This window comes from Halichoeres trimaculatus, unplaced genomic scaffold (genome assembly GCF_033239565.1).
Source record: "Halichoeres trimaculatus isolate MK-OKI-2021-1 unplaced genomic scaffold, fHalTri1.1 fHalTri1_scaffold_15, whole genome shotgun sequence".
Classification (NCBI taxonomy): domain Eukaryota; kingdom Metazoa; phylum Chordata; class Actinopteri; order Labriformes; family Labridae; genus Halichoeres; species Halichoeres trimaculatus.
In genome coordinates, this window is record NW_027437193.1 from 17,698,476 (window position 1) to 17,714,261 (window position 15,786).

Here is a 15,786-nt window from a genome sequence, read left to right on the forward strand (position 1 = left end):
CAAGCAAAAGCTCAGAGGGGACCGTGCCTTTTCTGCTGCTGCCCCAAAACTCTGGAACGGGCTGCCTCAAAGTATTAAACTGGCCCGGTCTCTGCCTGTTTTTAAATCCCTTCTTAAGACCCACTTTATCTCCCTGGCCTTTGAAGCACAGTATCTGGGGATTGTATTATTATTTGTATTATCATATTATTATTTTATTTTGCTTCTTCTGTTTTTAATCATTTTAATTTGTTTTATGTCTTTTATATTGCTCCTTGTCTTTGACAAATTCATTTTACTTATGTTTTATGTCTATTTCTTTATCTTGTACCTTATTCACTCTCTTGTACAGCACTTTCTTTTAACTATGTTTGTTTTTTAAAGTGCTTAACAAATAAAGTTGGATTGGATTGGATTGGATTGGATTGGAACAATGTCAGTAATTCTTTGTTAAACTTTTTTAGTCTGTAAAATGTTGATTGTGATGCTAATGACGGAAGTGTAAGGGACAGCAATATTTAACTATGGATAAATTGCAAATTGAACAAATATAAACGATACAAATTTGAAAACTTTCTTTTTAGGTTGTAATGAGGTAATGTAAAGTTAAGATTTAAATGCACTAAGCACTTTTGTTGCTTAATTATAGAGGGGATGCTAAAATACCTTGATTGGGAACAAGCCCAAAACACTGACTTTCTTGCATATTCGAGTTTTCAACAAACAGAAAGTATTAAAATATCATAATTGGGACACAGCTAGTTTTTTCATAGTTTCTTTGACCTAACTCTTACAAATACAATAACTGTTTTTTTTTTTTTGTAAAGAACATTTTTTTTCCTGGAAATCTACCCTGGGGGTGGAAAAACTCCCTTAATTGAAGAATCACTTAAAACGGCTTCCAGAGAAAAGGAATCAGCTGCTGCAAGTCGGGTCACAAACCTCTGCTCATGGCTGATGTTATAGGTAAGGCGCACAACTTACAAATTCAAGTAGCCTATTTATAAAAAGCTAGCTATAGCCCATCTATAGGCTGAATGGATGTAAAGGCTGATGGCAAAATAGATTCCCTGTTCCTGGTGAAGGGAAAAAACATCACTACAGATGATTTATTCAGTTCACTCAAGCTTGCCACCACCTTATAGGCCATCTGGTAATCTGGTATCGCCACTCTCATCATTCACCAGTGTAAGCCAAGCAAGAATGTGTTTATTCTGAGCTCTGTACACACAGATATGGGCATCACGTCAGGCCAAAGACAAAGCCAGAGTCAGTGTCGATGCCCTGGATCAGCAGGTGATGGCTTACTCTGGGTGCGTCTCAAAGTTCCATCCATCCTTCCTCCACTTGCGTTGTTCACTTACGTCTTAGTCCCTCCCACCAGAGATGCATGGGATAGACGCAAGGAAATGAAGAGAGGAGAGAGGAATGGAGGAGATTTGATTTTAGAGCAATGGGACATCCTCTCCCTTGTGTTTCATTGATGATGGCATCAGCTGATCACCTCTGGATCATCTGTCAGTCAGCTGTTTGTGTGTCTGTACATGTGGGTTGTATTAACTCTAATCAGTTAGACACAGTAACAGTGATTTGTCTGTTCCTTTAACCTGTTCAACAAACACGTTACATGAAGAAAACATGCTCTGATCTGTGCGCTGTTGAGAAGCACACAGATCACTTTACCGGTAAAATGCGTAATTGTTTGCTTAATTATCAATTGTTTAGCCTTTATCTGGAGCGCATCTGATTGTGATCTAAAATGTATTAATATAACCTAGATTAATGTGTCTCAGGAAGATTTTATTCATTAGAGTTCAGTTTTCAGTATTAATCCTTGGTTATATTGATGTGATGAAGGTTGAGTTAGGTGTTATGTGCTTTAAACTCACAACAAACACTTTTTAATCCCCGATTTATGATCCATTTCTGAACGATCCTCAGTGCCTGTTTTCAGCTCGGCTCGTCTCTCATTATACTCTGTTGTGTTGTAAAGTGTCATGTAGAGAAGTCAGGGCCTCTGCAGTGTCCAATCAGAGAGTGATGTTCCAGGTGAGGCGTGTCTGTTAGTGACAGGACTTCCGCAAAGCCTGCCCTCGTGTTTCCTCAATCATAGCTCTTCCAATCAGTCTACTCTCTCCTCCTAACAATCAATCAATCAATCTTTATTTATATAGCGCCAAATCATAACAAATGTTATTTCAAGACAGTTTACAAAAACATTTACAGGTCTAGACCCGTAAATGTTAATAAAATTTTACCAGCAGAAACCCAACATCAAGACAAGATAAGGAGTCTTATCTTATCTTAATCCACCATGAGTACAGGACTTTGCAGCATTTAGCGAGTTACAATGGCAAGGAAAAACTTCCCTTTAACGGGCAGAAACCTCGGACAGAACCAGGCTCATGTCAGACAGACATCTGTCTCGACTGTGTTGGGGTTAGAGAAACAGATAGAGGAGAGAGACAATTATCCCTTTGGGACAGTCTTCAAAATGGCAACTCAGAAGTACTTCCGGTGCCACAGAGGAGATAGGAGAGAGGAGGCATAAAATTATCGCTTTGAGACACACCCTCTGTATAAGGCAGCACCAGGAGGTGGCAAGTGGCCACCTCCTGGACCTGACTGGGATAATTGCCTACATCCTGTACAAGTGCACGGTGGCAGGATATCTCGCAGGTAGTTTTTGCTGCAACTGCCAAAAGAACTAAGGTCAGAGCGTATGCGGCAAAAAGGAGCAGTACAGGCAGAAAGCTTGAACCAGCAGCCGCGATGACGATGGCAACAAAACATAGGCAGTGCCAGGTCCACAAGGTCTGCTCACAAAACAAGACACTCTTCACCTGCCGCAAATGTCACAGACCTGTCTGTGGGAACTACACAAGGAAAACAGAGATCACCAGCACAGTCTTTGGGGATTAAATGTGAAATGTGGATGATGTTATCTAATAATAAATAAATTAAAAAGTGTTCTATCAAAGGAGTTTAACTATGTTTACCTTTTTTTTGGTTTTAGAGATCAGCAACTCCTTATTGTTTTTAAAACCCAGCGTTATTGTTTGTATCAATTATGATGAAAATATGTATATATGAAAATATTCTTTATAGTTATTAATTGTTTAGTGTACCAAGTGTTTATTGATCAAAATAGATGTTTTTTTCTGTTTTTATTGTTCGAAATATTGCATGTTCATTGTAAGTATTCTTACAATATTCCTAAATGTGTTTTAAAGCATTGAAAAAGTAATGCTGTTGTTGTTTTGTTCTTTTGGGAGGTATAATTACATATGAGATGTGTGAATAACTTGATTAAGTGCCCAGAAAGAGGGATCACAATGTTTTGAATTTAGTGGTCAAGGTGACCACTAGTGGCAGTTCTAGTACTTGTGCTATTCTGATGCTTATGTTAACGGCTGCGTCCACTGACGTTTTTTTGTCTTGCTTAAGCACCTGAAGTGTATTCAAACCAAACTAAGTTTAGTGCTTTTGATTAACAGAGCCCTCAAAAAAGGTTTAAAGATTACCCACCCTTCAGCAGGGCAAAGTATATAAATTGCAGTCAAACCCCTTTTACATTATTACTGATTCTAATTACTCAATTATTGATTATTACTGAAATTTCTGATGCACATTTGTTCAAGAGTACAAAATCTCTGTGGGATGTAATGTATGTGTTAATACCAAGCTTAAAATAGTTTTGGATTTGTCATTATAGTTTAGTTTTAGTTAGTTTTAGAGCGGGCATTCTAGTTTTTATTTAGTTTTAATTTTTGCAACAAGGCTTAATTTTAGTTTAGTTGTAGTTATTTCATACCTTATTAACCAGGTACAGGATTCAAAAAGGTCAGAGTAAATATTTTTTAATTCAGTTTATTTTCCAGTTCAACATAGTGCTCACTGCTCAGTCAATGCTGATACTGAACTGTTGGCTACTGCCTGAAACACCAGAAAACAACATTAACTTAATATAAAAATATAAACATAAATAATATAAAATAATGTTGACATGAATTATATAAAAATAATAAAAACATGAATTATATAAAAAAAATTGATATGAGCTTTAATAATTAGAAACTTGGACTCTGTAACAATAAAGTCAGACTCACATGAAATTATACCATTACAGATGCTCTGATTCATTGCTCCTTTACGTTTTGTTGCAGCACAGCACACAGCCAGTCAGTGCAGTAAACAAGCACGTCCCAGTACATCGCTGTGATGGTGCCGTACGGCGCTAACAACTGCCGAAAACTGTCGTAAAATTGGTTGGGAAAATGTGTCGGATTAATTTAAATCCTAAAGGCTATTAACATTGTCAAAAACTATAACTAAGAACATTTTGTCTTTAATTTTGATTAGTTTCAGTTAGTTTTGTGAACATAAGATACAGTTTTAGTTTATTTATCGTTTTTGTTTTCTTTTCTAGTTTTTATTAGTTTGAGTTAACTGCAATGTATTTTAAATTTTAGTTTTCCTTTTTAGTTTTGTTTTAGTTAACTATTATAACCTTGGTTAATACCAGAAAAAACATTAAACGGATGACTGTTGCAAGTAATGTCAACACTGTCACTGTTAGATGAACACAATATTCCTAAATCTGGAAGAATAGTTTCACAACTTCACTGAAGTTTGTGCAAAATGAAGGGGGGTCAGCAATATGTTAGTAATCCTTCAGAAGTGTTGCTTCTTGCACCCCAGTTTGAAATTTCCAGCGTGTACATGATGATGTGCACAGTGAATTACATTTTTAATCCCCATTAGTGTCCCTGAGGGTTGGTGCTCTAACCCAACACTGGATCTCCATTAGTCCAAACCTCCAGAGGAATGTCTTGGCCTCACCTTGCCCCAAGGCTCTGCTCCATTTTTCATTTATCTGCAGAGGACAGACAAAGACACTTGTCAGCATTCGCATTCACCAAGTACACATGCACACACATAGACACACACACATACACACACATACATGTGTGTGACATATAGGTTGTATATGTCACTAAGGTCTTGAAAGAAAAATTGAATACCATTTCTTTATTCAGAGTAATTGAAATGATAATATTAAAGGTGCATTATAATAGAATAAAACTAAGTTGATAAAGCTCAGTTGAAGGTTACCTGCCAGTGAGGCATCTGCAACACCCTCAGATTGTAACCATTATGTGCAGACGAGAGGTGACGGGGCTGCAAATGATCAGTTTCATCTCTGATGCAGGATACTTGCAGTCAGTCTGCTGCTGTTAAATGTAACAACACCGGACGCAACAAATTTATAATCCCGGTGACTCACGTTTCTCTCTCATGTCTTTGTTTCTCTCCCTCCCTCCGTCAGATTCTTCTCTTCCCCCCCTCTCTCCTCCTCCTCCTCCTCTCCAGCTGTCAAACCAATTAAATGCTCACAGAGGCTAGACTGCCCACTCTCCTGTTGAGAAAAATACATGCAATAAAAGCCTTCTCTATGCAGAGCTATTGTGCCACAGCAAGGCCGCCATCTTTAATTATGGCCTACGCCCCCACCCTTCTCCGGGGCTGAATAGAAGTGGGCTGTAGGTACAGACAGCCACTGGCACTGGATCTGCTTTTTGTGCTTAGCGGCTGTAAAGGAGGCGAGCTGTTGGATGATGCTGAGGCCGCTGTGCAGAATGGTCTGAGTTACTGATTGCAGGTTGAAAATTTGGACACTGGATGTTTAAGGGAACTGAAAAGTTGAAAAAAAGTCAGAGAGAAAATGCAATTGCAGAATTTATACATGCTTATATTTTTGGTGTGTATGCTGTGTGATTGTGCCCATTTGCAGCTACAAAAATTGTCTTATAAAAGAGAGCATTTACGGTAGGATGTGTGGGAGTGAAAGAGAAAGAGTGGATGTAAGAGATGGAGGGAGGAGAGACAAGGTTAACTGTCAGTTTTATGGCTTTCTAAAGAAAGAGAGGAGACAGAGCAAGAAAGGGCATCAGTAAAAGCTTGGAGCTGGAGAAACGAAAAGAGATGTGTGTGTATGTGAGTTTGCGCATTTGGGAGGGTGGGGGGTTGACAGAGCGATAATATCAGAATGAGAAAGGGAAACGGGGGTGTAGAGAGGCCTGTACTCCTCCCTGTGCCCCGTGCCTGGAGGGGGGACCCAAGGCAGGTCTGGGGAATGTGAGGCATGAAGAAAGGGGAACAAAGCTGGCTACTGTCCCCTAGAGAGAAGCGTTGTTCTGCGCCAGGGGGGTACAAGAAGTCAGCAGCTAAAATGTATGAAAGGGCGACTGACCTGTTGTCTGGATGGATGCTGGTTCTCTGGGCTGACAGGCTGGTCTGCTTGCCCACAGAGCAGGCATGTAAAAGGAACCAGGGCAGGCCTGGGGAATGTGAGCAATGGTGGGTGAACAAAGCTGGCTTCTGTCCCCTGGAGAGAGGCCTTGTCCTGGGTTACAGGGCACGAGGAGTCAGTCTCCTTGGATGAATGAAGATATGGATGAATAGAGGAGTGGCTGGTAAGGCAGGCCAACAGTCAAGGGAATACCATGAACACAGCAGGGTCACTTTTATCTGGATGGGATAGAGACAATCTTGTTTGGAGGTAGCTAGACGCTCAAAAGTAACCTCTAATTTCCACCTAAGGATGGTTAAAATCAAAAACGTGGTGTGACAGTGACCACAATAAAACTCCCTAAATTTTACCCTGCTCCAAAATTATCACCATGGAATCACATAAAAATGTGCACAAAAAGAGGATGAAGCTAAACATGATGTCAGTGATTTGTTTCTGGAATACTCTTTTTCTGGCCGCCATCATTTTTTGTTTCCTTTGGGCTCAAAATGAGACACAAATGAGAGCGTGCATTGACAGGCATCCATTCCAGATGAGTGGTCATTAGAATGGTCATTTGTCTGTCATAGGTAGACGAGAGAAAGACGTGTTTGATAGATAAGCACGGTGAGACAAGGGCCACGCTGCAAAAGATCAAACCTTAGTTTGATTTAGGATCACATAAGGTGATCTATGAGGCTTATGTGGCTTATGTGTTTTTATTTTTTAGCTCCTGTGTGTGTCTGGAGATTCTACATGTAACTATGGTTGACATTGATCACATGAGTTTTCACCTGTTAGCATCTGAGGAATGTTTTCCTTTAGTCTGAAGACAGCCCCAACATACTGCCAGCCTATGTTCTTTAACGCACTACTGTGCAAATTTGTTAAAAAGATGAATTGATTCTTTACAATGAACTCATATGAGGTATAGAAAAAGGAGAGTGAACAAGACATGTCTTTGTTGGGTTTGCCTACTGTAGTGTACTTTTATTCAGTACAGGATTAAAGAGCTACAGACTGTACAGGCCATCACTCCATAATGGAGCTCAAGTCAAGCCAAGTTAATCAACTGAAAGAGTCCATTTAAAAGCAACACAGGCTGTGCAAAGTGCTCCACCAGTTCCAGTGCAAAGATTAGATTAACAGGTGTCTAAGGAAGGTCAGAGGTTAAACTCTTTGGGAATTTAAGGTGAAGGCACTGGTACAGAGAAGAGACTGGGGAGGCAGGCAGGGTCGGTAACGAGGAATCGGTCTGAAGATGAGAACTGGAGGGCATGGCATGGAGCAAGGAGCAGTCTGGCAATGTGTTTTGCATGTTGCATGTTGGACTGGGGCTTGGATACAGGCAGGAGGAGCAGATTTGATTGGGGGTTTGATCCACATGAATGGAAGATTACTGAGGGGAGTGAAGCAGCAGTTGAGGATGCGACAAATTAAAGTATGGACTTGAATGTCTGGAAAAATTCTGCAAACTGTCAGGAGGTTTGTTGTGACGGATGCTTGCGTGAAACAGACTGGTTAGACTGACAACACATGGAAAGGTGTAGAATCAAATAATAACTTTCACTAACTTTACACCATGTTGTTCTTATTTTCTGGTTTTAGCAAAGTGAAATACAATCTGGTGTTAAAAGTCTGACTCCAGCATCTCCAGGACCACTTAGGTCAGATAGGTTGGTTGACTTTTTTGTTCAGTTTTGAGTTTTGCTGTAGACTGATTTTACATCTGCTTTCGATGCAGATGTGAAAGGGTACTGTTAATATTCCTGGCCAAGAATATTGTCTGTAAGTTACAGACAAGAATTGCAAAAAGAGACAAAGTACAGTCAATAAAAACGCATGATGATGAATTAAAATTGTGTTCCAGGAAACAACGGTTCAAACAACTGTGCCAAAAACGTTGGGATCTTATAGAACCAGCCTCCATGTCCTTAATTTTAGATTAAAAAACATTCAAAGACACCAGCTCCTTGAGCTTTGAGTCATTCTGCAGCTGGTTCCAAGCTGAGGGTGCAGAGTACCCAAACGCTCTTCCCAGTTTCAGTCTGAGCATTTGGGACAGAGAGCAAAATGAGGCCCTGAGAGCACAGAGTACTGTCTGGTATTTTTCTGCATGATAAAAACACATAAATAGTGGGACAGCAGACCAAGAACTCCGGTATAGATAAAAGTGTACCAAGTGTACCAGATAAGTGTGAGCCTCTGGGTCACCAAAGCAGGTCATCTGATCCCAGTACAACTTACAATGGTGGGTCAGAGGTTTACAGTTAGTTATGAACCTGGTAGGTAGGCAGTATCCACCATATGGAAACACTGTGCAGGAGCATGCATGTAGAAAATGTTTCCATAATTTAAAACAGGTAAAAAGGTTGCAGCAATAAGACGCTTTGGGAAAAATGAAAACACAAAACATGTTCCCTTTCCTTTTATGAGCTTTCTTTCCGACCAAACCACAATAAAATAGAGGCATAGTGAAAAAGGCAGGGTTTTTTATTGTTATCAGGAACTGCAAATCCAGTTAGACAAAATCACCTTTCTCCAAGAAAGGAGAACTTGGAACAAATTGCCCATGTTACCATGGTTATCTCAGGTAATTCCAGGTTATTAATGCCTAATGTGCCAGTCACCTTGTGGTATGGCATCCCGTCATTATCTTACCCAGGCTATTTCTTTCTCTTGCTGTCTAGTTTCTCTTGTTGTCTTGATCCAGCACTCTCCACTTCACCACTTGCCCCCACCCCCACCCCCAACCCCCACCCCCCTCAGGTGCATTTTTTTAAATAACCTGTGATTTCAGATGCTCTAACTGAAAATTATAGCTGTGATAGATCAGGGTATGTGAATGAGAAGAACAAGAAAATCAAGTGTATCTTCTGATAGGGACATTTGTGAACAAAATAAGCTTGTCTACGTTGATTTTTTATGTTGAAAAGCCTCACATTGAAGAAAGGCTGTTAGGCTGAGTCTTTAAATGTCTGAAGGCATTTTGTGGATTCTGGCATTGATTGCAGTGACACCTGTGGCCAGAATATGTTCCCTTATTTCTAGGACAAAGACTCCATGAGCCTTCAGTGCCATCACCCACTGTCACAAAGATATGACTTTTCATAAGTGAATGAATGAATGAAGAATGGAAAGCTGCAGAACTTATTTTAACACTGCTTTTCTTCATTCAAGACAAATCATTACAGGATGCAAAGTAGTAGCTATTGTAGTGCTATTTTGTACCATAGTTTGGTGTACAGATATCTGACTATTCAAAATTGCAAGTTTTTGAAGGTGTACCAGTTTACCAGTTCTGAAATATTTTAGACCAAAGATCCGTTTCAGGTAAGACATGTATCCACGGACCCTCCCATTATTGTAATACTGATTAGCACAATATTAATACTACATATACGTATACCACGATGATGTACCATGTAGTACTTTGTAACTGGAATTAGGCTACATTTATACTTTTCAACTAATTTATTTTGTAAACTTTGAGAAAATGTTGGCTTTTACTTTATCTCTCTTTCTCTTTCTCTCTCCCTGTCTCTCTCTCTCTCCTTTTCTCTCTCTCTCTATATATATGTATATATGTATATGTATATGTATATATATATATATATATATATATATATATATATATATATATATATATAGAGAGAGAGAGAGAGAGAGAGAGAGAGAGAGAGAGAGATATTTCTTTTATTTTATTCAGTATCAGCATAATTGCAGAATTAAAACATCCAACGGAAAAAAAAATAAAAAAAAACATTACAGCACTTGAATTTTGAGTATTACTGTGATATCACCTACAGTAAGTGGGGATTTTTAACAAGACATGAAGTTGCACATTTTTCTACTCATGATACTGTAACATGTTGATATTGATTAATCTGTAAGTTCATGTGTAGTTCATATTTAAAACAAACATCATTAATATGTGTTTTTTGTTTGGAGTTACAAAAATGTGAAAGTGTACTCTGTAAAACACTCATGCTTTGATTACCTCTTGAGAAGATACATTTTAAAGAATACTCTTCAGTCATGACTGATCGGGTCTGAGTCTTGTTTTTGTCCCAGGTGAGGAGAGATTGATTCCACCTGGTTCAGAAGGCAGTAATAATCGAGCAAAACTTTGATTGGTCTTAGACAACAGCCGAATATGAACTGCATGGGGACCCAGTAGACTGATTGGCCAGAATTCTTATAGCTTATTTGTTTCTTTGTTTCTTTGTTTCTTTGTTTCTTTGTAGAAAAGAAGCTCCTGCACGTCTATCAATCCTCTCATAATGCTGCCATCCATAAATACAATAAACCAGCGGGACATTAAAAAGAGTTTCACAGACACATTTATTAACTTATCTGTGGTTACTTTAGGAGGATGCATAAAGTCAGTGTGCTCTAAAAAAAAGAAAAAAAGAAAGAAACATGACAAAGAGATGTTAACAAGACATTTTGTCTCCACTTCTGGCTGCCTGGATAGAGACCAATCAGAAAAAGGCAGAATGGCCAATCAGAAACAGTAGCCTCAGAAATAGCCAATTAGGCCTGTTTGTCTGCGAGGACAAAGGAAGTGATATTGCAAAGTGATTGCACCAGTGCTGAGCTACACAAACATGCTCAAATGACACCTTTGCTTGTTGCCTTCCAACCCTAATTTTCCAGGAGTGCGAGATCTTGATTGCATCGGTGCGAGCTAGAGAGGACGTCTCGTTATTACACCAAAACAATCGTCACCTCAGAGGCAAAAAACACAGATTCTGTTTTCATTAGGGAACTATTGAGTCACCCACTCTCCTGCCAAGGCCACAGCAAATGCACTCGCACTCGCACTCCCACATGCACCAAGACTGCAGTCTGGCAATTTTATTCAAAAGATTTGTACCTTACTCCAGTCCACTTAATGAAGCCGTAAATTTAGAGACACAAGAGCCTTTACAGCGCTCCTCTGAGAGCTGCTACAATGATCCTGGGACTGAGCTGGTTAATTAACTGATTATTTGCTTGGCTGGGAGCCACAGAGAAATGGGGGAGACGTGGAGATAGACAAGGGGGAGAGGAAAGAGGAGGACATAAGAGAAGAGGACAGAGAAGAGTTGAGGGTACAGATGTAAAAGGAAATTTAATGGAATGAAAATCAACTGAAGAAATATTGTGGAAGAAATGGGGAGAAGTGAGAACATGTATTCTTTACATATTTAAAATAATAATAATAATAATAATAAATGATAATAAAAAGTCATGAGGACTTAGCATGTACCTTAAATGTATGTAATGCCATGAAAGGATTTTGTTTCTCCTAAGTGTGCTTTAGTACCGCCTTTGTCCAGCGGTGGCAGCACTGAGTGCTCTTTTGCAGAGAAAAAGCACTCTGGTAGAGAGAGAATTCTTGTGCCATAATGCAAATTTATTACTCTGTGTTGATTTTCACAAATTGATTTTAGGGGTCAAATGGTCCTCCAAAAATATGCTTTTTGCCATGTGCTAATGTGTTTGGGGGGGACCATGCCTTTGTTCCTACAGCCCTATGTCCCCACATTTTTTTTATTTATTTTTTTTCTTTCAAAAACAAGCACAGGCTGATTCTCCCTTTTCTAATAGGCTAACTGCGGAGCTGCAGATGCTTTTTCAGGTGTCATCTTGACGTGTCTTTCCTACAGTGAGGTTCACTCCTGGTCCTCTTGATCTGACTGCGTAATAAATTTGTGGGCCCCTTTTCTAATACTGGCATGAAGAAGAGACGGAGTTCAATGAAGAAGAGGAGATCCAATGGCAGCGTCAGTCCAACATTTGTATTTGAAGTTGACACATTGATGGCACACAGATAAAACCCTCCTCTCCTCTCTCTAAACCTGATGTCCTAGCCTCCTTTGTACTACTGGGGCGTCCCAAGCTATCCATGTATGGCAAACGGACTTTGTGTCTCTAGGTTGTTCTGCTGTAACCGAGCAGACCTTGGTCAAGACAGCTGTGGGCACTAAATCTTTCAATCCTGGCGAAATGAAGAGTCATCTCAAGTACACGGCTAGGCTAAGCTTGTCCAAGGGTCAAAGGTTAGCTCCTGCAGGCCCCCGGACCTCTGCAGGCTGTTCTGCAGTTCACAAAATGAATCCACTCTGAATGAATCCTCAACAATCTTTACTATACGGCTTTCATCATTATCTTTCTGTGCTCACCTGGTCTGGCAGTGTAATGCAACTACTTTTATTTTCTCTCCATATGTCAATGGCCTGGTTTGGACAACCTTCACAGGACTTCAGTGGGAACGCAGACAACAGTGGGCTACAATAACCACACGTCCCCACATGAGGTCAGCACTCAGTTATAAGGCACATATGATGAAATACACTGTAATGCAAAGAGAGTCAGCAGAGATGTGACTGGAGATTTGATCATCCACTTTTATGATTTGTAGTTAGGTATCTCAGAGAAGTCAATGAAAAGCAGCTAAACTTATGTTCCCTTACAAATGAGACACATCCGTCACCAGAGCAGCCTCTATTTTCCAAGGTGGCTGAGGTCCTTTAACATCTACTAGCACTGTGCTCAGGATGTTTCATGAGTCTGTGGTGGCCAGCACTGTCCTGTATGCTGTGGCGTGCCGGGGCAGCAGGCTGAAGGTAGCTGACACCAACAGACTGAAAAGACTGATCTGCAAAGCCAGTGGCATTGTTGGAGGGAAGCTGGAGTCTTTGACAGAGCTGTCGGTGAGGAGGATGCTGTCAAAGTTGCTTGTCATCTTGGACAATGTCCCACGCACTCCATGACCTGCTGGTCAGCTACAAGAGTATTTTCAGTGAGACTGATTCCACCTAAATGTTTGACTGAGTACCACAGGAAGTCATTCGTGTCTGTGACCATCAGACTGTACAACACCTTACTCTGAGTTTTATTAGGTGAACTCAATCATCATTAATTGTAACATAAAATTCCTTATAACTAATGAAAATGAAAATTTTCAGAAAAAAAGTGGACTTCGACGTAATGCAGCCCAATAATACCTTGTATTATATAAAGCGCCACAAAAATTGAATGTGAGCTTCATTTCTTTGAAGTGTATTTATTTTTTAAAGTTTGACTACAGCTCACCTGAAAGAGTGGGGAGACTGACTTTTTGACCTATACTGCAGCCATGTAAAAACCAAAACTACCTAAGAGTAGTGGACTCTCTTCTTCTTTGTCTATCTTCCTGTTTTTGATTTAAAACAAAACAAAAAAAACACACACAATTTACTTCTATAGACCAGTAAACGGTTGCAATCAAATTGAGATCTGTAGATGTCAACGGCGGCAAACGCGGACATTTTGATATTGGCCAGTTGAAAAAAATGTGGGTTTAAAAATTTTCTCATGTATTCATTTTATTAGTCATGCACTACAATTTTGTGCTAGAATTCAAATTCTTAATTTTCTTATTTGGGGACCTTAAGTAGTTATGAGATTAAGATGTGATTAAACAAATCAAATAATTGCAAATTAATTGTAATTAATAATGTAATTAATTAATTAATTAGATGATTTTTTTTAATCCCCTGACAGCACTTATTTATAGTAAAATGTACATACTTTAATTTTATACATATACTTTTTTTGACACTTATTTTATACTTTCTATAGTTTTAACTTTTTTGGATGAGGATAGCTGTTACAAAAAGCAATTTCCCCCAGGGGATCAATAAAAAGCAAGTGACTCTCTATTTTATAGTCTATCTTTATAACATTTCCTTCCTTTTTGCTTTGCTTCTGGCAAAGGAATTACTTGAATGAACTACAGTGGGTAAAAAAATCATACCTGAGCTTCACAGATGAAACCATCCGAGTTCAGGAAACTGAGAGAAATGTGTTGAAATACATCTCCTGCTGCCAGTCCCTGCAGAGCTGGGTCCTCTGACTCAGTTTAAAGCTGCAGCATTAAGAGACGCTTTCCCCCCATTCTCACTCTCTCTCATCATTCATCTTTAGATCAGACATTACCCTTTAAAAGCCTCATCTCACCAGAACACAGAAGGCTGACACATGTTCATGTTTGTACTCTTAGTTTATTGAACACCTTAGCTGTAGTTTTGAGGTCTCCATTGTAACTGTTTGAGAGGTCAAAGGTCAGGCAGCAGTTAGATCTTTTTGCTGGTTCTCTTCAGCACAACGGAACCTGCTTTGGAGGTCTGCAACAAACAGAGAAGAAAATGTTCATTAAAGACAGGAATTTATGTCTTTATTTATTTATACAAAGGATTCAGCTTTTTAAAACAACAGTCTAAGAAGTTGCTCAAACAAATGTGATTAGCTTATGATAAACACCTTCAATGTAAAAATGCAGAAAGACATTTTCCCAGACTTTGAAAAAAATGCAAAAAAAAAAAGGATTTCTAACTTTAATGTATTGCCAAATAAACACATTCTTTAATGTGATACATTAAGTCTTTTATTGTCACAATTAAGAAAACAAACATGAAAGAATAGAAACTGGTCTCGTTTTTTTTTTTTTTTTTTGGCACAGACCGGCTTATCAGCATACAATAAGTTGCCAAAAGCTAAAGGGAACCTTAATGAAATACAAAATCAAAAGCTGACTCAAATGATCCCTGCTGTGTTTTTAAAAAGATGTCCATTGTTGAGCTGAAAGTCTATGTGAGAACTCACCTCAATGAGCTTCCCCCCGCTGATCTCAGAGGTGTGGACGTAGTTGGGAAAGGCCACGCTCAGCTTGCCTCCCTCCATTTGCACAGTGGCCTGAAAACACACACATAAACAGTCAGAGATCCATTCATCACTTCTTTCAACTTTCAGACACGGTAGAGGTGAAAAAAAATTCCAGGTGCTTGGTACCTTGAATTTCTTTCCTCCGATGGTCTCCATGTCACACTCCTTGCCAACGGTGAACTTGTTGGTGACTGTGGCGTTTGTGGGGTAGACCTGGGTCCAGGTAAAGGTTTCGCCATCCTGGGTGACCTCTGTGATCAGTTTGTAGTCACGGCCCTTCTCGATGATGTCATCAGGGATCCCTGCAGTGAGGAGAGAAAAGGTGTGAGGCTATGAAAGAACAACATTCTGAAACTCCTAAGTGTTGATGAAAACAGTTTTCTGTTTTTTAATAGGCGACAGGGTGTTAGAGTTGATCGTTCTTACCGAGCAGCTTGCAGAATGCGTCGTATCCCTCCTGAGACTCAGTTTCCCATTTTCCGGCGAAGGCCATTGTGGTTAGAGTTGGTGGGTGGAGGTGTGCAAGTGGAGATGCTGAGGCAAGCTTAAGGAAGAGCAAGGTACTGAGACCACTCTGCTCCCTGTTTTTATACCTTTAGCACAGCTCTGGCCACCTCCCTCATCTGCATGTGATGACACTTGAGAGCAATAACACATGATGAGTACGATGGGCTCACAGGGAGAGGGCAATAACCGCAGAAAACGGGTGTTTATGGAGCTCCCGAGCAGTGAGTAAAATGCTGACGGCTCATCAAGGCGAGCTGGTCCCTCACCTTCAGGTCATTGAACTCTCCTCTAACGTCTTTATACTCCGCTTTTAC

General features: G+C 39.7%; 1 protein-coding gene across 1 annotated transcript; it reads right to left on the reverse strand.

The window, feature by feature from the left end:
• Window positions 1-14,293: 14,293 nt before the first annotated feature.
• LOC141804675 (gastrotropin-like) lies at window positions 14,294-15,578 on the reverse strand. The gene is made up of 4 exons (XM_074689258.1): window positions 15,392-15,578; window positions 15,092-15,267; window positions 14,906-14,995; window positions 14,294-14,427 (listed from the first exon to the last, which is right to left on the reverse strand). The coding sequence occupies exons 1-4, from the start codon at window positions 15,456-15,458 to the stop codon at window positions 14,377-14,379; spliced, it is 384 nt and encodes a 127-aa protein (XP_074545359.1). The 5' UTR covers window positions 15,459-15,578; the 3' UTR covers window positions 14,294-14,376.
• Window positions 15,579-15,786: the final 208 nt, after the last annotated feature.

What these genes read in the sequence shown, in the direction of transcription:
- LOC141804675 (XM_074689258.1), bottom strand. Translation starts at nt 15,458, where the DNA reads ATGGCCTTCGCCGGAAAATGGGAAACTGAGTCTCAGGAGGGATACGAC. An exon ending in TCGGAGGAAAGAAATTCAAG is followed by an intron (nt 14,996 to 15,091) that starts GTACCAAGCACC and finishes GTGTGTTTTCAG; the next exon opens with GCCACTGTGCAAATGGAGGG. An exon ending in GCGGGGGGAAGCTCATTGAG is followed by an intron (nt 14,428 to 14,905) that starts GTGAGTTCTCAC and finishes TGTTTGTTGCAG; the next exon opens with ACCTCCAAAGCAGGTTCCGT.